The sequence below is a fragment of the Marmota flaviventris genome, chromosome X (genome assembly GCF_047511675.1).
Source record: "Marmota flaviventris isolate mMarFla1 chromosome X, mMarFla1.hap1, whole genome shotgun sequence".
Taxonomy (NCBI): Eukaryota; Metazoa; Chordata; class Mammalia; order Rodentia; family Sciuridae; genus Marmota; species Marmota flaviventris.
Genome location: NC_092518.1, coordinates 55061107 through 55084419, shown reverse-complemented (window position 1 = coordinate 55084419; position 23313 = coordinate 55061107). Strand labels below are relative to the sequence as shown.

Sequence of the window (23313 nt, the reverse complement as noted above, 5' to 3'; positions counted from 1 at the left end):
GCTTGCTTTTTCCTCTATACACCTAGATTTTCCTTCTCCTAAACATTTTTATTTAAAAGTTATCCATGATATCCTTCCAGAACTAGTCTTTCATGGTTAGTCAATAACATTAGAAAGGTTAACTATTATGGCTATAAAGAAATACACTAAGTTGTGTTTTTTGGAAACCATTTGTGTTTGCAGTCACATATTCATTTTCAAGTTTCATTAGTTCACATATATATATACAGACACACACTAAATTAAATATAAATATTATGTATTTCTTTATAGCCATAATGGTTACCTTTCTAATGTTAATAGCTATTTAACACACCGGTGACTCTCTTATTGACACATATGGGAATATGCCATCTTTTTTGGATTATTTATAGTGTAACAAAACTGATCTACTTTGTCATAAAAGGTGGTTTTCCAGGAGCAAAGTGTTATGGGCTGAATTGTATTGCTCCCAAATTCATAAGTTGAAATCCAACACTTGTACTGGAGAGTGTAACCTTATTTGCTCATATGCTCTTTAGAGGTGGCTATGTTAAAGTAATGTCACTGGAGTTCACCCTAATCCAATATGACTAGTATCTTTATAAAAAAGGGAAATTTAGACATGAAAATATGTGGAGGGAAGAAATGTGAAGAGACATAAGAAATAAGATGGCTACCCACAAGAAAAGATTCCTGGAAAAAAGTCCTTCACAGCCTTCAGAATGAACCAACCCCACTGATACAGTGATGTGAACTTCTAGCCTCCAGAAATGTGAGAGAATACATTTCTTTTCTGTTGATTAAACCACCCTATCTGTGGTATTGTACTATGACTTCCTAAGCACATTAACACTCAAGGATAGGGATATTTTCCTAAAGCATAACTGGTATTTTACACATGGAACCTGATGCATGGTCCTAGGACATGTCTCCCCAAGTCTTCATCAGGAGTTCAAACTGGATATTACAGGCAACAGAAACCATGGGCATGGAATAGGAAGAAGGTAGAATGTAGACATCAGCAAAGGCATCCCTGATCACTTATTTCTCATTTATTCCTGATTCAACTCTATATCTAGAACATATTTTGTTTACAAAATGAACTTTTCACTATACTGGCTACTGAAGTAGAACTGGCAGTCAGGATAAACATCCTGTTTTAAATTACTCCCTCATAGAAAAATGGATTTTGCAGATAAGTTATGAATGAAGTTAGAAACCTTCTAAAAATATTTCTTGGAAATACAACCTGCTTGCAGATTTATACATTGGCACTGGCAGGACATGAAATTAGACAGATTTAGTGCAGATGAGTTTTACTGGCATGGCTTGTGACAAAGGGAAAACTTGTGTAAGAAATAAAATGTTCCATTCTAGCCTTTCACCCTTCTTCCCACCCTCTCCAGTCCTAGCCTATCTGAGGGTACTGCTGCCAATTGGAGGTTGTGGCAGAACTGAGGCAGGAGCAGTTTGATGATACTGTTCTTCCAAGGTTGCCACCTCACTCTGCTCTAAAAGTACCCATTTCCCCACTTTGACCTTGACTTCTACCACTTTTATCACTTATTAAGCAGCATAGAGTTGCATCATCAGCCCTGTACTCTAGCCAGACACCTTCTTCTACTTCCTCTCTCAGAGGATGGTTAGTTGACTATGGGTGCCAATTTACAGTGACCTGCATGTTTTGTTGTGCTTTTTTTGAAGAGAGGTTTAGGAAATACTAATAAGAAAAGAAAAGTTTAAACACTACTCCGTGTTAGTTGTTCTCTTTAATTTACCCATGCCCTGTTATTCCCAGTATTTTCCTGCTGAATGTCTCAGACAGAAGTGTGTATGGAGGATGTTGTCATCAATGGACAGATTAAGGCAATAGAATTGTATAAGTTCACACAGTTCCTTAAAGGCTCAGAGAAACCTTATCAAACCTAACCAAATGCCATACTCACGCAGAGATGGTCTTTTCTCGAGGTTCTGGAGGGAGTCCCACTGTCAAATGTTTCTGGTGGGATAGAAGGTCTGTGCAGGCCTAAGAAGAGACAGCATGACATTATCCTTTCCATAAAACCTCAGATTTCCACAAACTTTTCTCTTCTTAGCCTAGAAACCTTTGAGTTCCCCTAACCTAATAACACACCAAACTCTCTTCCTCAGGAAATACCATGAAGATCAGAAAAGAGGGATTTCTAGGAAGGAACTCCTACCTCCTTGGAGGTAGGTACTTTTAGTTTAGTGTAAATTCATTCTTAGGATGTAGAATTCTTATAGTTTATAGCACCTCAAAAGTCTATAGTTATTATGGTTCAGTAATATACATTTGTCACTAACAGAAATGTAACTGAATATCAGAAACTGTATATGTGAAAAAAAGCCATATATAATAATTAGAGAATGTGGTTGCCTTAAAAACAATTAAGGAAACCAATTTTTTTTTCCAGCAGTCGGAATGGAATCTGGGGGCTTTATGTATGCTAGGCAAGCACTCTACCACTGAGCTACACCTCCATCCCTAAAACTAACTTTTAAAAAGCACACCCATTTGTTGGTAAATGGATGAAACTGGAGATTATCATGCTAACTGAAATAAGCCAGATCCAGAAAGTCAAAGGTCAAATGTTTTCTTTGATGTGCAGAAGCTAGTACAATAAAAGAAAAAGAAAGTGTAGGAGGGATTTCATCAAAATAAAGGAAAGATCAGTGGAGTTGATGAAGGGGATTGAGGGAGAGGGAGGAGGGATGGGATAAGGGGACAATAATGGAATGAATCTAACTTTCCTTCATACATATATAAATATGCCACAGTGAATCTTACCATTATATACATCCACAAGACAATAATTTAAAAAAAACTGTAAGCAAATATCAGAAAGATCAGTAGAGGAAAGGGAACAGGGGGAGGTAGGAGGGGAGGGAAAAGGAAGTAATAGGGACTGAATTAAAGCAAATTATATTCCATGCTTTTATAATTGAACCCTATATTACATATATGTAACCCTATGTTACTTATAACTAAAAAGAACCAAGGGAAAAAAAGCATGCCCATTTAGACATGACATAAATTCAAGAGTTTATAGTACTTCATCAAGTGCTTCCACTTTCTTCCTTAATATCCCAGAGATGTATCTAATCAGGCCCCAATGACGAATTTCTCCAACTTTGCCATATAGTTCAGTAAGAAGCTCTCTGACTGTAGCACCCCCTTCTTCATATAATTCAGTGTCCCAGTCAGGTCCTCTGGAATTTTAAAGACAGAAGTATATTAATTAAAAGTAAAGTATCCAACAACAATCTTATCTTTCAGTGTTATAATGGATATACCTATTGTTTTAAATTCTTTTTTGTAGTTGTATTTGGACAGCATGCCTTTATTTTATTTGTTATATGGTGCTAAGGATAGAATCCAGTGCCTCACACGTGCTAGGCAAGTGCTCGACCACTGAGCCACAACCTCCACCAGGATATACCTATTTTTGATAGGCCTCCCTTCATCAGGAAACTAATACTATTTACTAGAAACCCTTATAAAACTATGATAAATAGTCAACCTAAAAGGCAAATACCTAGCCAATAATTTCTTAGTTTCATTTATACTTGGACAAAATGCATTATTTTACCCTCTTTACAGGCCTCAACGGGGATGACACTAAAGACAGATTTAGTTTACCTACTGGAAGTTCAGAAAGTATGATTGTACTTCAGGAACTAATGAAGAAATAAGAAGGATGTGTGTTTATTTTTAAAGGATACATATACATTATTGGCACAAAATTACTATAACACAATCAACTATGAAGGGCCATAAAAGACATACAAAGTTCTCTGAAATTTGGAATTTAATATGTGATAAAGGCAGATTATTTATTACATGATGTTAAGACAATCAAGTAGCCATCTTGAAAAAGGTTGGATCTATACTTTACACTGTATATACCATAATTCAAAATGTATCAAAGATCTAAATGTAAAGAAACTAGAAAAATATGGGAGAATTTGTTTATAACTTTGGAGGGAAGAGGACTTTTAAACTATGGAACACATGTTTGAAGCCATAAAAACGTTAATACATTTGTACACATAAAACAACAAAAAAAACCTTTGATCTCAAAAACCACTGTATGCAAAGTATAGGACAAATTACAAAAATGGGAAAATATTGGCACTTCGTAGGGCCAATTCTCTTTACATACATAAAGGCCTCTGGTAAATATATCAGAAAATAAGAAACAACAAAAGAAAACCTGACAAAACAAATACTGGCAGGAATTAAATATAGGAAAGGTTGCTCTACCTCACCCACAATAATAAAAATTAAAATTAACATTATACCAAGATAAGATTTTTAATATATCAAGTTGTCAAAAGTTTCCAAATTTGATAACACTGCATTGGTTAAAACAGGCACTTTCCATATGTTCCTAGTAGGTATAAAAATTGGGGTGATCCATCTGGAGGGCTTTCTGGAAATATATATTAATATCAAAAATACTGGAAAACAGCCTTGTGGTGCCTACAATGGTTAAACATAGTTACCATGACTCAGCATTTCTACTCTTATCCAAGAGAAATGAAAGCATATGTCCACATTAACTTGTATGTGAATGTTTATACTAGCATTATTCAATTTGCCAAAAAAGTGGAAATAATTCAAATGTCCATGAACTGATAAATAGATAAATAAAATGTGGCAGAGTCCTACAGGTAATAATATTTGCAAATAAATGAAGAATTGATACATGCTACAACAGAAGTGAACCTTGAAAATACTTTGCTAAATGAAAGATAATTGTTACAAAGGACCACATATTGTATGACTCCATTTATATAAAATGTCCAAAATAGGCAAATTTGTAGAAGCAAGAAATAGATTAATGGTTGGTTGCCAAGGGCTGGGAGATGGAGGGATTGGAAGTTAATGGATAAAAGGAATAGAAATTCTCTTTGGGATAATGAAAGAGCTCTAAAATGGATGGTGAAAGAGATATGTATGATACAGAGAGTACACAAAAAGCCATTATACACTTAAAAATACCTATATTCTTTAACCTATCAGTCCAATTTCTGGTTTTCTGGAGGATAAATTCCTTCCACACATGTGAAATGATATATGATTAAAGGTTTTTCACTATAAACATTGTGATGGATAATACACAAATGTTCATCAATAGAAGACTGGTTTAATAAATTATAGTACAGTGAAATAATAGAATTCAATACAGCTACTAAGAAAATATAAAGTAGATCTAGCCAGGCGTGGTGGCCCACACCTGTAATCTCAGCAACTCAGGAGGCTGAGGTAGGAGGATCATAAGTTCGAAACCATCCTCAGCAGCATAGGAAGATCATCTCAAGATGAAAAATAAAAAAGGATTTGGGATGTAGCTTAGTTAGTAGAAAACTTGCCTAGTAGTGAGAGGACCTAGGTATAATATCTAGTACTGCAAATGAATGAATGGTTAAACAAATTAATTAACCAGTTAAAAAATAAAAGAAGTGGGGTCTGTATTCCCCCTACTTGAGCCCAGGCATGCTTTTGACTAAGGTAAAAGTGACACCATATGATTTCTGAGGCTGTCATAAAAAGCAACACGGCTTCTACCTGGTCTTCTCTGGGACACATACTCTTAGAACCCAGTATTCATGCTGTCAGAAAATAGAGACACACATGGGGAGGTTATTTGCTGTTATTCCACCTGTAGGTAATGAGATTCTAGCCAACAGCCAGCCAGTTAGTATCAATCCCCTGACATATGGATGAACAATCTGTGTCATGATACAAAGTTTCAGTGAAAAAAGCATGGTATACAGCCGTGTATATACTATACTAAATTTGGGCAAAATAGGGATAAAATACAGATGTCTGCATTTACATAATAAGCATAAAATATCCCTGGAGGTTGCACACACACACAAATACACTGGTTGCCTGTGAAGGGGGGAACTGGGTATCTAGAGGTGGGGAAAGATCTTTTACCCATTCATTATATTTTCTTTTGTATTTAAAAAATTTCGATCATGAGAATGTATTGTCTATTTAATATATCAATTTTTTTAAAAAAACATGAAATACTACAAGAGGTTAGCCAGGTGCAGTGGTGCACACCTATAATCCCAACAGTTCAGGAGGCTGAGGCAGGAGGATTTCGAGCTTAAAGCCAGCCTCAGCAACAGCCAAATGCTAAGCAACTCAGTGAGACCCTGTCTCTAAATAAAATACTAAATAGAGCTGGGGATGTGGCTCAGTGGTCACGTGCCTGAGTTAAATCCCCGGTACCAAAAGAAAAAAAAAAGAAGAAATAAATACTACAGGAGGTCATCAATGGATACAAATCAAGTGAGTTAAAGTTTGAAAAAATAATAGCATATTTACAGTCTCAAGGTATAGCTCTACAAGATTTATTTTTTTTTATTTCAAAAGATAATAACTTTACAGTGAAGGAATCTTGAAGCTACTGTCTTAACCAACTGATCAAACCAAGTGATCAAAGTTAACATTACTAGCAATTGGACTAGTCAACATTATGTGCCTCCTGACATGACACTCAGAGAACTTGGCATCACTCAGGGGTATTCCTGAAAAAAAAAAAAAAAAAAGGCATAACCTGAATTTACTTGTGATAAAGCATCACAGAAATCAGGACTGAGCAGGGCGTGGTGGTGCACACCTGTAATCCCAGTGGATTGGGAGGCTAAGATAGGAAGATCGTGAGTTCAAAGCCAGCCTCAGCAACTGCAAAGTGCTAAGCAACTCAGAGAAACCCTGTCTCTAAATAAAATACAAAATGGGGTATGGAAGTGGCTCAGTGGTTGAGTGCCCCTGAGTTCAATCCTCAGTACCAGAAACAAAACAAAACAAAAAACTCAAGACTGAGGGGATTCTACAGGATAAATGATCTTTATTTTTCTAAAAATATCAATAACATGAAAAATGAGACTCAAACTATTTTAGATCAATGGAGATTCAAGATACACAAGAACTGAATGAAATACATGATTTTTAGATTTTCTTTTGCAGTAAATACATTAATGGTCTGACAGATCTTAATAGGATCTGCAGATAGATACTAGTATTGTTTCAAAGTTATTTTCTGATTTTGGTGAGTATAATATGCTTATGTAAGAGAATTCCTAATTTTTAGGAAATACACACTGAATAATTTAGACATGATCCCCATCTACTCTATCACTCCCAAATGGTTCAAAAAATAATGTGTGTGTCTCTCTCTCTGTGTCTGTGTGTGTGTGTGTGTGTGAGAGAGAGAGAGAGAGAGAGAGAGAGAGAGAGAGAGAGAGAGACTGAGTATAGATGGTGGTTGTGGTGGTATAAGGGAGAAATAGAGACAGTGAGAAAAGAGAGAGATATTAAAGCTCAGTGGAAACACTAGAGGAATCAGGATAAAGGATACTAGAAAAATTTTGTGTTATCTTTAAAACTTTTCTTTAAATCTGAAATTATCCAAATTTACTTTAAAAGTATGAAAAAGTGCTACAAGATCTCAGAATCAGGAAATATTATTATTAATCTCTGATCTCTATTATTAGAGATCAGAGAATACTTTGTGGAGGTGACAGATGAACTAGACTGATGGATAGAGAGAATTGCAAGTATAAATAGAGATGTGGTATAGCAAAGGAGAATATTCTAGGCAGAGGAAAAAACATGAATCAAGGTATGAAGGTAGACATGCAGAGGCTGAGCTTTGGTGAGAGCATTCACATTGTGAGTGGAAGCAATAGTAGATAAATTAGGTTGAAAGGTCTTAGAAAGTGTAGATTTGGCCAGTGATTCCCTATGGAATTTGGTGATGTGGGGAGAGGCAGGGAAAAGGAGGACTTGAAGATGATACAATTTCTGGGTGATTTGAAAGAATGATGGTATCACAAACAGAGTAAAGAAAGACAAGCAGTATGTTCTGGTACAGTGAATCTGATTTTAGACACATTGAGCAGGAAGACATACATAAAAATAAATTCCAGGTAGGTTAAAGACCTAAAACATTAAAAAATTTATCAAAGGTATTTAAAGCATTTTTTTAAATTCTGGAAGGGGAGAAGATCCCTGATGCATGCAAGAAATCTCGAAGCCAAAAGAGGAAAATATCAGGTTGGGGGTATCACTCAGTTGAAGAGTGTGTGCCTAGCATATGCAAGGTGCTGGGCTCAATCTCCAGTGCCACAAAGTAAAGAGAAAAATAAAAAGATCAAAAGGTTTGACTACATAAAAACTAAAGTTTTAATGTAGAGAAAGGCACATAAAGTTAAAAGGCAAATTCCTTAGAAAAATACATGAAACATGTATAACAAAAGGGTAATCTAATATTCATAAGAAAAATAAAAAATAACTCACGGTTATAAACATACAATTCACAAAAGGAATATCTGTCAATAAACATAGGAAAATACATCTGTTATTCTTGTCTACACAGGGAAACTGGATAGAGTTCCAAGTGTATCACATAGCCACATAGCATGATCATACACAAACTAGTAAAGTTTTTGGGTGTGCATGTGTATATGTGTGTTGCTGGATGGAACCCAGTGCATTGTGCTATGCCCACAACCCCTATTGAAGTGATCTGATATTATATAGAATATTAGTTTCAAGGAGATTACAGGGTTCACTCAGATGTCATGGTCAAGTTAGGATGCAATGTAGGAACAGAAGAGGTGGTCAACCATGGATCATATGAATTGGTGTGAGCATGAGCTTTTGTGTGCAACGTTTTGCCTGCCCATCTCAATTACCCCTCTGAATCTTCAAGTTCTATTCAAGCTACAGTTATTCTGTCCTTATCCTTTATCTCCTTTCACTCTCTCTATCTTTCCATTCCCCTGCATTTAGCATGTGCTGGTACCTAATAAGTACATGACACATACCTGAATAAAGTGCTATATCACAAAAGAAAAAAAAGAAAGGAACAAAGATACCAAAATAAGACCCAGGCTTTTAAGAAAAATAGTAACACACAATAAGCTTTACTGGGTGGCACTTTGACAGGTTGCATAAGAAGGGAAGTCTCTCAAAACATGAAATCATTCAGAAGACCTTGGCCCAGATTCTGTCACTCAGAAAAGGAGAAGGACAAGGGAACTGTCAGAGGGAATGGAGAAGCTGGGGTAAGGGTTAAATGTCTAGGTGATGTCCCTCTGCAGCACTGTGTGGGATGTCTAGGTTAGTGAATTCTGAAGGGGTGCAGTGGTTTAGAGTATTCATGGCTGAGGTTTAGTTATTATGAACAAGTCTGAGGTGAAGCATATACAAAAACTCAGGCCCCATATAGCTAAAAACTATTTGAATTATTTTAATTATTTTTATTCTAATTTTTGATATGTCTTGCTATGTTACCCAGATTGGCTTTGAACTCATACAATCAGGTGATCCTTCCACCTCAGCCACTGAGTAGCTGGGACAACAGGTCTGTGCCACCATGCCTGGCTTTTTTGGGTTATTTATTTATTTATTTTGGTACTAGGGATTGAACCCAGGAGTGATTTACCACTGAGCTACATGCCCAACCCTTTTATTTTTTATTTTGAGACAGGGTCTCACTAAGTTGCTTAGAGCCTCACTAAGTTGCTGAGGCTGGCCTCAAACTTGCTATCCTCCTGCCTCAGTCTCCAGAGTTGCTAGAATTACAGGCATGTGCCACCACACCCAGAAGGTTTTTTTTTTAAACAACTGAGTATGTAAAATTTTTACTTTGGTATTCAATGGCTTTTCAGCTAACAGAAGACCTGTGTCTTTTTCATTTGCTCATTAAATAGGATAGTTTGATGAAAATAGCATGAACTTTGGAGTCAGAGAACAAGGTTTTTCATCTCATCTCTTCCCCTAACTGTGTGACCTTCAGAAAGTTGATCAACCTTTCTGAGTTGGTCCTCCCATCTGCAATAAATGTAGGTACCAATCATCTCATAGAAAAAGTATAAGGATTAAATGAAGAAGTTCATTTGTTTGACCAGCCTATACTGAGAACATATTATAAGGCAAGCACTAGGTTGTTTTCAGACTACAATAAAACAGTCAATGTCCTCGAAGAGCTTAGTGTAATGGAGGTGATACACACACACACACACACACACACACACACAATAACATGGCAATAAAGTATTAGTTGTCTGTACTGCATTACAAGGAATGCTTAAGGAGCAGGGATTAGGAAAGTGAAAGGTTTCAAGCTGACTCCTTGGACGATATGAGAAGAGCTGAGTATAAGTCAGACTGAAGAGGAAGGAGAGAGTCCTTGCAAAGAGAGGAACATGAGCTAAGACACAGAAATGAGACAACATAGTGTTGATGAAAAACTACGTGCACTTTGGTGTTGCTGGAATACCAATTACAGGACACAAAGTGGTGAAAGTGGAATCTGGAAGGAGGCAGGAACTTTATCACAGAGGTTCCTATGTGCCATATTAAGGCTCCTGAATTTTCCCCCTGCTTAAGTGAAGCAAAAAAAAAAAAAAATTAAGGGAAGGGATTTAGGAATTGTATAATGGCAACAATAGGCTAATTAGATCTTATTAATATTCAAATGACAAAAAGAGCAACTTCATAGGCGATGCTCTGTACTTAAGTAACATCAGAAGGCACATGATATCTAGTTGTTGCCCATTTTATTTTTTTGCAGTGCTGGGGATCAAACCCAGGGTCTTGCACATGCTAGGCAAGTAAACTAACACCAAGCTACATGGACAGCCCCTTTTTCCAAATTTAGAAGGGGGCATAAATCCTGCCTCTTTATATTCTATTCACCATAACAAGAAAAGAGGAGGAAGAGCAGGTATTTTTGTGTAGAGGTAAGCAAGAAAGAGAAGATCAATTTGGACATATTGAGTTTAAGATACAAAGTACTAAGGGGGTACATGACACATAAGAATACATTTGAAAATATTAGTTTCTTTTTACTATAAGCCTCTATATTCTTCTTTCTCTTGTGTTAAGAATATATCTGTAGGTTTTACCAAATAATGGAGGCTTAATAAGAACCATAATACTGGGGCTGGGGTTGTGGCTCAGCGGTAGAGCACTCGCCTAGCACGTGTGAGGTCCTGGGTTTGATCCTCACCACCACATAAAAATAAATAAATAAAATAAAGATGTTGTAACTAACTAAAATGAATAAATAAATAAATATTTTAAAAAGAACCACAATACTGATAATAATCCTTGGCAATTATTGATTACTGACGATGTGCCAGGCATTAGGAACTTTATAGATTTTTATAATAATTCTATGAGGTATGTATAATCCAAATTTTGTAAATGAGGAAAATTGAGGCTTTAAGTTGTGGAATGAGTAGGTTGCAAACCTGTATTCAAAACCAGATCAGTGAAACTCCAAAGCTGTGTTCATTTCCTATATGCTATGATCTGGATCTGGAATATTGTCCCAAAGGCCCATGTGTTAAAGGTTTAGTCCCAGCCCATGGTACTATTGGGAGATGGTGGAAACTTTAAGGGGTGAGACCTTGTGGGAGGTCTTAGGTGACTGGGGGCATGCCCTTGAAGGTGATTATGTGATCCTGGTCTCTTTTCTCTCTCCCTCTCTTTCTCTCTCTCTCTTTTCTGCATCCTGTCCATGAGGTGAATGGTTTTGCCACATGCAGCTGCCATGGTATGCTGACTCACCACAGAACCAAAAGAAATAAATCATGAACTGAAGCCTCCAAAACCGTAAGCTAAAAAAACCTTTTCTTTTAATAAGTGGATTATCTCAGATATTTGTTATAGAATAAAAAGACTATGTTATACTTCCTCTCTATATGAACATTAAAATATGCTGATAATATCCATCACTTACTTCATAGTATACAACATGTAGAGAATATCAGCTTGTTCCTGTAAGCTTGTGGTCTCCTTTAATTGTGAAACCAGTGCTTCAAAGTCTACCTCCCCAGATTGGTCTCTAGGAAGATGCATTTCTACACGAACAGAGGGAACCTTTAGTTTGAGAAATGTTGAAAAGAAATTAAGTCCACAAGTGCTCCACTTAATATGCCCTAGAATGAGTCATCTTTCTATCTTTAAAACTTTTACATAAGAATTCTCTAAATGTTGATGAAAAGCAAAGCAAAAACAGTGAAACCATCAAGACATATGATACAGCAAAGTAGTTTTCTTGAAATGTACTTAGGAAAACTTGTCCACTTTAAGACGGAACTGAAAAGGACATGTATCTTCATCAGGATAGTATTTTGCCTACTATCAGCTACTAACAGGAACCATAATGGCTAGTTCTATAATTTTCTATAAAGATGGCTTTTTTGCACACACAAATAGAAATAATTCAAGCGCACATTTACCTGGTCATCTTGTGGGGACTGAGGCGAGTCAAGTAATTTGAATGAAGGCCGAGAAGGCTGAAATAACTTTGTAGGAAGATACATGTGAACATCTGCAAGAGGTTGACATTTATTAGGAAGGTTAGCTAACTAAGAGACCAATAAAAATGCACAGCTGACCTCAGGAATGAGGTTATATATCAGTCAATTCTTTATAAAACAAGAATGGCAAATTTTTTCTTCCTTGTTAATACCAAAAAAGAGAAATGTGAATATTAGATAATTTAAAGACTGTCCAATCAATCAATAAACATATTTTAATTTGATTTTCTAGAATTATACCATCAGGTGGTCATGTAAGATATTAAATTTACTAAGTGCAATGAATTCCATGATGGTGCTATCACTGAAACTTTGGCAGAATGCCACAAGTAACACAAAGGGTTCAGTTACATTTTATATTTTCTGGACATTCCTAAGAAAATACTTGATGGCTAGTGGTTGGATTTCCCTGAGAATAGGTGATTGGATGAACTTGTCTAGGGAATCAAAACAATCTAGTGGCTGACCAACTTTGAGATATTCTTAAGATTTCTTACTTACAGTACATTGTTGAAATACTTACCCATAATCACTAAGAAGAGACTCTCTTGTCATTTTCACCATTTTACATATACAAAGAGTTACAGAGCTCAAGCAAGTAAGTAGCAGAGCTAGGAATTAAGCTCAAGTTTTCCTGATTCACAATCAAGAAATATGACAATAAACTTCATCTTACATAAGCCCGTTCTCCAGTGAGTATACCCAAAGGGCATGCTAAGCTTTTCTCCTTTATACATGTTAAATGAATCCCTAGAGTTCATATTTAATATCTTTGGTTAGTAATGGTCAATAAAGTTTTAGACAGCAAGAGCATGCATCTCAAGCATCCTCATTATTTAAATAATGTTAACATTTGGGTTTTCTAGGTGTGGCCAAGGAGCCCTTCTCCCCCTTCATTTGTGGCTACTACACAGAAACAATGAATACTTTTAGGAACCATGGCAACTCCTAATAATGTGTAGTAGAAGACATCCCCCACTGTAAATATTACTGAAAGAGGAAAGGGGTCATGGGGAAGAGTATTCAGTGAAGGATGAGTATCATATTTGACAATTACAGATCTACATGGCTAGAATGACCAGCTATAAAAATTACAACTGGCCTAATGGAACCAATTGTAACTTACTTAAGACTATCTCCCTTTCCATTGCATAGCTGACCTGTAATCGTTTTGCAATGCTTTATCTATAAACAAAACTACTTCCAAAGGAGGATTTTTTCTAAACTTTTCCTTCTTACCATCATTTTACTGTGATGATAGAACTGAATATGCTCCACGCCTATTGTTCTGACTCTCCTACCATGTCCCTGGTTAAACCAGACTCTATAGCATTATGGATAGCAAAACTGTATTTGGTTTATTGTTTTACAAATATTTGAGTGTCTGATATGTTCCAGGTGCTGTCCAAGATGCTGGGGATAAAGCAGTGAACAAAATATAGTTCCTGCTTATGTGTAATCAATATCCCGCCCCCATCCTGGGCTTTATGTCATCCTGTGCCTGACTCTGGTGAGTCATGGCATTACTCACTCTGTACATGGAGTTCCTTGGCCTTGGTCACCAAGGACATTAAGTCGCAGGTTGTTTGCACAGCAGCTCGGAACCGATCTAGCCCTCCCTTCTGTGAGGTAGGGGCTAGTTTAGGATGGGGAGCAGTGTGCGCCAAAAGGTGATCTAAATAACGAGCAACTTCATCACCACAGCGAGCTGCAGGATTAGTGGGAGGAGGGAGAGAGAAAAGAATGAACAGTTTAGTTACTTCAAAGTCTACCCCAGCAATCAGAATGATGGGCTCCCGTACTCATAACGCAGCACCGGAAGTAGGCTGTTTTTTTTTTTTTTTTTTTTATCATGGAGGGGCTAAAAAGCTTGTGAGCATTATACAACCTCATAGATTTAAGATTTAGAGAATATGGCCATCCACCAGGACCCACCTGTTCTTCAGGTTTCCTGGGATGATGTTAAGGTACCCTGTAGCAGTATGAGCTTATTCTAAGATAGGTGGAGCAAATGTTTCATAATTTGTGTAGGTAGGTGTGAGTGATGGGATGGTGGCAGAGGTAGTGAAGGGGGAGCAGAGCAAGGCCTTTCAAGTCCCACTAGTAGGAGACTTTTGTGAGAAAGGGTCAGGGAATGGCAAAAATCTTCCAAAAAACATTAAGCCTGGTGATAAACATAATCTATGAACAAAAACTACAATTACTACTAATAAAAAAAATCTCCATGTGGCATTTATGAAGAAAGCACTATGAGACTCTTGTGGCCTTTTAGTCACATCATATATTTATTTGCCAAATGTATATTGGCTACTATGTACCAGGCAGTGTACTATGTGCTATGTTTTGGTGAAGTAGATATGGTCCATATCCTTTTGGGCTCCCCCTCCACCATACAACTTCTATAATATTATTATTTTTTAAAGTTAATTGATCTTTATTTGCATGCCAGCATATAATATTAGATAATGAAATACAGATAATTGAAATAAAAATATACATATACTCTGTGGATGCTTAATACTTTAAACTTTACATAAATATTCATACTGTTTACAGTTGAAAAGTACACTCTCTGGATCAGTAGAGAAGTCAGCTAAGTCAGTCACACATTATCTAGTTTTGGATGATCTTAAGTTGAGAATTACGAGAATATGAAGAGAGTCTTTCTACCTAAGCAATCAACATACCCACTGTGAGACCACTAATGAGCACACCCAAATGTGGGAAAGTGTCTCAGAATGCTGTAAGAACAAATGTAGTGATACAAATCATAAAAAATATGTATTTTAGCACATCTGTAATCCCAGCTACTTGGGAGGCTGAGGCAGGAGGACTGCAAATTCAGTGCCATCCTGAGCAACTTAATGAGATCTTATCTCAATATAAAAAATAAAAATGTGGCAGTCCTGAAGAACACAAACAATAGTAAATGCTGGTGGGGATGTGGAGAAAAAGGAACATTCCTACACTGTTGATGAGATTGTAAATTAGTACAACCACTATGGAAATCAGTACGGCAGTTCCTCAAAAGGCTAGTCATGGAACCACCATATATGACCCAGCTATACCACTCCTCAGTATTTATTCAAAATAATTAAAGTCACTGTACTACAGTGATACATTCATACTACTGTTTATAGCAGCATGATTCACAATAACCAAACTATGGAGCCAGCCTAGGTGTCTGACAATGGATGAATGGATAAAGAAAATGTCACACACACACACACACACACACACACACACACAAACACACACAATGGAGTTTATTCAGCCATAAAGAAAAATAAAATTGTCAGTTGCAGGAAAATGGATGGAACTACAGACCACTGTTAATGGAAATAAGACAATCTCAGACATTAAGGGTCATGTGTTCTCTTTCATATGCAGAAGCTCAAGAGGAAAAAGGAAAACAAAGGTGGGTTGGATCTGCTAAAAATCAAAAAGAGATCAGTAAAGGAATGGGACCAAAGGGTGGGAGGTGGGGAGGGAGGAGTGGAATGCTGGGAAATGATATTGGCCAAATTATATTGTGTGCATGGATGCATATGTAACAACAAATCCCATCAAAATATACAACTATAACATACATATGAAATTTTTTTTAAAAAAATTCAGGCTAACAGTCAAATACCCAAACAATAAAAGTAGCAACCCAAGTTTTAGATGGCTAGAAGAATAATTACTTTTTAAGGGCCCTTCTTTCTTTAAGATTCAAACAATATAACAGCTTGTCTGGCATAGGTCAGTGTTTTTACACTACAGGTAAGGATTTCTCAGTCATTTTTAATTTAAGCTCCCACAAAGCTTTCTTACTATATCCTAGTAGCCAGTTATATTTTTGTTTTACTGTGTATTATTTGTCTAGTTTGTAATATGAAAGCAATAGGCATTTTAAACAGGCTTTTTTTTTTAACTAACATATCTCCCCAGAGATTCTGATATAGCCCTTAAATATTATATAAAAAGCACTCTAAATTAAATTTTATATTTTATAATTTTAAAGTAAAATGCAGTAATGTATATGTATTTTTTTACATGATATCATTATTTATTTATTTTTATGGGTGCTGAGGATTGAACCCAGGGCCTCTCATGTGCTAGGTGAGCACTCTACTGCTAAGCCACAACCCCAGCCCTGTATATGTATTTTAAAAATACTTTTTAGTTGTCAATGGACCTTTATTTTACTTATTTGTATGCAGTACTGAGAATTGAACCCAGTGCCTTACACATGCTAGGCAAGCATTCTACCACTGAACCACAACCCCAGCCCTGTATATGTATTTTTAAACTGTGCACTTGATTAAATATCTCTTACTCACCACTGCTTCTTCCCATTTCAAAATCACCAGGCACTTCAAATGCCCCAGAAGAGAAATCTTCCCTAACCTTAGTAAGGGACAGTCCAACTCCACAATCACCGCAGGGATATTAGACCAGAAACCAAAGGTAAGTAAAGGGATGAAAAGTGAAGCCAAACAAAAGTAGAAATCTAGGTGTATTAAAGAGGAGTGAGGTTGGTACACTGTGAGATTGCTGGCAGCGTGAATTATTAAAGACAATGCTGAACAATATTTTATATTCTTATCCAGCTAGCCAGTGCTTTATGAAGCCTCCTTACCATTATTGATTGAATCAAAGCCATCCATCCAGTTGCCAGATTCAAGCTCATCATAGGTGTCGTCATCATAATCTTCACTGTACAGCTTACCCTCAGGTCCAGGATCCATGAAGCTCAAGTGCGAGCAGCAGGATGTCGTCAAAAACTCTGACAATTTACCTGTTTGAATCCTGACAATTAGAGGGTAGATACAAAACAGGAAATCAGGGGCAATCCTTTTAACACCACAAAATCTTTGCAATAAAATAATACTTATTATGATTTGTTGGAGGATTACTAAAATTCATCATTAGTATACATTTTGTAAACGTGAAATTTCTCAGCACTCCTAGGCATAATGCTCAGCTTAAATGGTCAGAGGGTTCTCTTAATAAAGTCTACAATTATGGGTTCACAATCTCCAAGCACATCAATTTTGTTCTCTTCCATTGCCATATGTTATTTTGATAACTATGTCAGATGTCCAATTTGCATTGGCTACTTAGATAAGCCAGGAGAGAATGAATATAAATCAAAACAAACCCATCACATCATTTAAAAACTAGCCCCTGCTGAACATTTGGAACATAAAAGATGGTATTTGAAAATTTTATACATTACAGTAGCCTGTAAGGCATATTTTCCCCTACTTATAAAGCCAATTACAAAACTCAAAAGGAAAGTGAGTAGTAATAATTTTCTAAAAAATCCAGCTTGAAGGAGCTGCTTATTCCCAGACCTTGGATAATGTGTTCATTGAAATAAATGATGACAGGAATAGATCATGACATATTGAAATAAAATAAGAGCCTATGAATCTATGCTGATACTAAATGACAAAATATAGGGGAAGACAAAGCTCCCTTTTATACATAGCAATGTCAATGAATGAATGTACACAGAGTGACAGAAACACAGAAATGCCCTTTTACAACTCTATTAGTAATAATTAAATCATGGAAGAATCAATGGAAGCTAATTATTTGGTTGAAGACTGTTGGGAAAACAGATGGAGAAACTTGGCAGATACCACTTTAACCAAGTGATCAAAGTTAACATCACTAAGGTAAGAAACCAATCTCATGTGCCTCCTGATACAATGTCCTGAGAAGGACCCTAGTGATTTCTTATTTTAGGTGACTTCAGCATCTATTTTGAATATGTTTAATAACTTTCTCATAACACAGGGAGAGCTCAGTTATCCTTAACAGTTTCCAGTTCTGCACCTCCTCTATTTACTTAGGATTGATCAAGATATCTGCCTTATACAACTTCCTTCTGGTGATCACATTCCTAAGTACAGCTAGATACAATCTATTTGACTGGTCCTTATGATCCCCACATCCTGCATAGACAGTGTAGATATGCTTAGTGATCTCTTCTGAGCCATAGTATGACCTCCTAGAATTCATATCTGCTTACTTTAAATTACTTTACCCCTTAGAATTTCCTATTGGAAACCTGTTTTTATAATGCCTTGGATCCCAATACAGGAGATGGCCCATGGGTCTCTGTCTTTGGGCTCCTGGCCTCTGTGTGTGGTTTCTGGGCATGCAATTCACTCTTTCCTTGGCCAGTAAGTAATAAAATCTATATTCCCATCGTGTATCTCTCCTAATCATTTAAAGGATTCTTTCCATCTTGAAGATCCTAAATTAAAACAAGGATTCAACATCACCCAGGTAGGCCTCCTGCCAAACATATAACCTGACAAATTCAAATTGAGAGACATCCTGCAAAATAACTGACCCACATTCTTCAAAAGTTAATGAGATTATCAAGAAAGATTATCAAAATGCTGGAAAACTGTTCTAGATTAAAAGATACCAAAGAGATATAATAATTTAATGCTAATGTTTACTTCTTTGGAAGTAAGTACTCCTTTGGTTGGATCCTGGATAGGGAAAAAAGCTATGGGAAAACATTACTGGGGCAATTGGGCAATTTTAAACAAGGATGTTATTAGATGTTAGATATGGTATTCCCTTCTTATCTGTGGGTTGGCATTCCATTGTTTCAGTTACTCAAGGTCTATGGTTGTCCAAAAATATTAAATAGAAAATATAAAAACAAATAATTCATAAATTTTCTATAACTTTTATCATAGTATATTGATATAATTGTTTTACTTTTAGTTATTGTTATTCATCTCTTACTGTGCCTAATTCGCAGCTATCTGTAGTTTCAGGCATCCACCACGTTTATCTAGGCATAGTATCCCTGAGAGATAAGAGGGGAATATTGTAGTGTATTAATATGAAATTCCCTACATGTGATGATTATATTGTGGTTACTTATAATACTATTTTTGTTCTTAGATGATGGAAACTGAAGTATTAAAGGCTGAAGAGTCATGATGTCTATAGCTAACCTTCTTAGCAAAAAAGTATGTGTATATATGTGTTTATATATATAAACACACACATATATATATACCCTCACCCATACATGTGTGTGTGTGTTTGTGTGTGTGTGTGTATGTATGCACATATGTGTGAGTGAGGGAAGTGACAGGGAGGAACAAAGGAAGAGAGAGAAGAAGGGAGAGAGAAAACACATATTGAAACAAACGTCAACAATAGGTGAATACTGAGAAAGGGTACATGGGTGTTTCATACTATGCTTACAAATTTCTGTAAGCTGGAAACTTTGCAAAAATAAAAATTTGGGAGAAAAAAAGCAGCCAGAATTGGGTAAATTCAGTAAACTTCTTTTTCTAAAAAATATGTTTTATGGTCCCCTGAGATCTAGAAAAATAACAGGGTGTGGAAATCTAAACTTTTTCTATTACATTGAATTCCTCGATTCATTCAATCAAATTCTAGTTCCTCTGAGTATGATGGGATTGTGTTGTTGAAGACACACAGTGAGGCAACACAAGTCTGCCATTACTCTTCTCAACTCACAAGTTTCAATTCATTTCACTAACAGGAATATATAGATCACTTACCTTGCCCCACCAAAATAGCCATCCTGCATTTTTCGGAGTGCTGCCAGGATACTTGAATTCAAGCTCGTTCCATCTTCATCTTGAAATGGAGAGAATTTTAGCACAATATTTATGGCTTTAACTTTAAAGTAGGGGGAAATATTTCAAACCAACATTCTGGTGGTGATGGTACAAATAATCACCTTATATTTCAATAATTCACCTGCCTGAGAAGCAACTTGCTGAATGGGCACATGGTAAGGCGTTATGACTAATAGAAAGAGTTCTTCAAAGGCATTATTTTATTTATCCTAAGTACTTAATACAGTATCTGATGGCAGAGTGTTTAATCACTCCTGAATGCTGACATAATTATGCAGCAGTAACTATTTGTTGACTGTTATGTGCCAAGCACTATAATAAATGTTTTATATACATTATTTCATACATATATCTTAAGCAACACATCCTTAGTGCTTTTTATGAGATTGATTTAAAATTTCATGTTTTGAGTTTGTCATTTTTTTTTCTTTTTGTGTCTTGCAAAGGACAACTTTCCTCAGCCTTGATTTATATGTGTGTGCATAAGCATAAAAATATCTAGAAGGCTAATAATTATCTGATTTTGTGTGAAAGTGATCATACTGCACATAATCATTTGTGATCCACTTTTTCTGATTCATCCTTTGCAATAGCTAAAAATGACTCCATAGAAGACATTTAAAGTTATAATCAACTCTGTACTGAAGATCATTGTACCTAATCTTTATGGATTTATTCTATTATTTCCTTAGGTTAAATTTCTACAAGTAGAACTTGTAGGACAAAGGGAGCACATATTAAAATAATTATAGAGACTGCAAATCACCACTAAAATCATTGTGCCAATTATATTTCTGCCAACAGTATAGAAAGTGACTCCATTTCTATACTTTTAACAAGAATGGGCATTAGCAATCTTTTTAATCTTTGTTTATCTGATAGATAAAATAAGAAGACACTGTTTTAATTTTATTGCCAGTAAATTGAGCATGTTTTCATGTATTTACTGGCCATTTGCATTTCTTTCATGAATTGCCCATCAAGGATCATTTTTCCATTAAAGTAGTTTACATTTCTTTTTTTCAATTGACTTTCAAGAGCTTTTTATGTTTTGAATATTAATATTTTCTCTATAGATACATGGCAAATACTTTATATAGCTTTATTATTTGTCTTTCAACCTCATCCTTGGTGCTTTTATGTATTTTGTGTTTTTACATTTGTCAATTTTTTTCTTTTTTGTATATTTCAAAGGACAGATTTCGTCAGTCTAAGATTGCAAAAATATTCTACCATATTTGCTTCCATATTTGCCTTGCACATGCTAGGTTAGTGCTCTACCGCTGAGCCACAGTCCCAGCCCTTCAAAGGTTTATTTTGTGTGTGTGTAGCTTTTTTATTAATTTAGAATTTGTTTTTCACAAAAAGTAAAGTAGTAAGCCTAAATTTATTATCATCTGAAATGTATTTATTTATAGTCTCTTGCCTCTATTTGAAATGCTGTCTTTATCTTCTTTTGCCACAACCTCCTTACTGATATATCTTACTTCACATCTCTATAGCAGTGTTTGTTCCTCAATAATTCTTTTTTTCATTATTATGCCTCACCTATCACCTCCAAGAAGCCTTTTATTTTTTTTGGTACTGGAGACTGAACCCAGGAGCACTTTACTACTGAGTGATAATCCCAACACTTTTATTTATTTATTTATTTTATTTTTATTTTGAGACAAATACTTGCTAAGTTGCTAAGGTTGGCCTCAAATTTGGAATCCTCCTGCCTCAGCCTCCTGAGTCACTGGGATTACAGGTATAGGCCACCACACCCAGCTGTTTGTTGGAAACAAATGTTGTCCAGGCTGGCCTTAAACTGCTATACTTAAGTGAACTTTCTGACTCAGTCTCTTGATTAGCTGGGACTACAGGCACAGACCACCACTCATTTCCACTCTATTTCTAATACCACCCATTCAGTGTGTCTTTTCTTCACCTCATATGTAAATTATCTTCCTTGAGATCAGTCTCTCCTCATTACAATGTGTACAGTCACAACCAATATTTCCTAAACATCACTTTGATCATGTCACTCCCTACTGAAAACCTTTTGATGGTTGACATAATCTGATCCTACTTTATTTCTCCAGTTTTGTTTATAATTATCCTCCAGTATGCAAAATCCATTCTATTAAGGTTAGTCTCTTCATTGGCCTCACAAGTCAAGCTCATTCCTGCCTTCAGGTTGCACTCATGGTATTTCCCCCCTCAAAGTACCCTTTCTTCATGCCTCCTCCTATATTTATATGAACAATTCCAAAAACCTGCTTAAGTCTCACCTCAGTTGAGAAATTTTCTTTTATAATCTGATAACCTTCACTGTGAAATACTAACTTATTGATTGATTTCTGTTATTTTATGTATTAATTTTGCCCCTCCAATTAGACTTTCTACTTTCTAAAGACAATTCTGGGAACAAAGTAGTTATTAAATGGGTACTTGTTAATTGCCCTAAAGAGAAAAAGAAGAAAGACTACCCTACTTTCTCAACTCCTATGATTCTGAAGCACTTTTAAGATGTGACTAAAATTCCTAACAGTCTATCTGGATTTTAAATGACTTATGGTACAATATTCTTCTTTAGTGAAAAGGAACTCTATGTACTTTGGCAGTATAAACAAACCTTTGGAAGCAACAACAGAAGCACAGAAAGAAAGCAGTGGCTTCAGTATTGGCTCTAGTCTTCCAGGAACTGAGAGAACAATAAAGCCTTTCACCCAGTTTCAACTAAGCAATGGCAGGAAGCCCAGCCAAAAAAGAAAAAAAAATACACCAAAAGCCTTTTCACTTTTTCTCTGCTACATTTTACTGTTTCCACCAGACAGGCTTTGGAAGGAGAAGCCTGGGAATTTTTCTATAAAATATTGTTCCATTGGAATAAGATAGATGCAAAATGTAGTATTACTGTTTTGTTATTTGTTTTTCTGTAGAACTGGCAATTTAACCTAGGGGTTGTCTGCCACTGAGCTACACCCAGGTCCCTTTTTATTTTAATTTTGAGGCAGGGTCACCAAGGCTGTCTTTGAACTTGCTGCCTCAGTTTCCTAAGACACTGGGATTACAGGTGTGTACCACCACACCCAACTGATATTACTGTCTCTAAAAAGAATGTGTATCTATAAAGCCCTAATTTAAAAATCACTATAAATAAATAAAAGGAAGACCAATAGAATAGAGGAGAGGAAACGGGGAGGGGGGGAGAGAAGATGAGGGAAAGAGAAAGTACTGTGGACCAAAGTGGAACAAATTATATTCCATGCATGTATGATTATGTTAAAATGAACCCCAATGTTATGTATAACTATAATGCACTAATCAAAACATT

At 36.0% G+C, this 23313-nt stretch overlaps 1 protein-coding gene across 6 annotated transcripts in view; it reads right to left on the bottom strand.

The window, feature by feature from the left end:
* Positions 1–23313, bottom strand: part of Phka1 (phosphorylase kinase regulatory subunit alpha 1) — a 109076-nt gene that overhangs the window by 27240 nt on the left and 58523 nt on the right. For 4 of the 6 annotated variants that reach the window (XM_071606719.1, XM_027920165.2, XM_027920166.2 and 1 more), the window contains 7 exons: positions 19914–19992; positions 16985–17154; positions 13892–14068; positions 12280–12371; positions 11778–11917; positions 3057–3213; positions 1929–2008 (listed from right to left, as the gene is read on the bottom strand). In XM_071606719.1, the coding sequence (XP_071462820.1) occupies positions 1929–2008; positions 3057–3213; positions 11778–11917; positions 12280–12371; positions 13892–14068; positions 16985–17154; positions 19914–19992 (895 nt within the window). The remainder of the gene's footprint in view (positions 1–1928; positions 2009–3056; positions 3214–11777; positions 11918–12279; positions 12372–13891; positions 14069–16984; positions 17155–19913; positions 19993–23313) is intronic. The other 2 variants (XM_071606721.1, XM_027920167.2) reach the window with 1 other exon arrangement.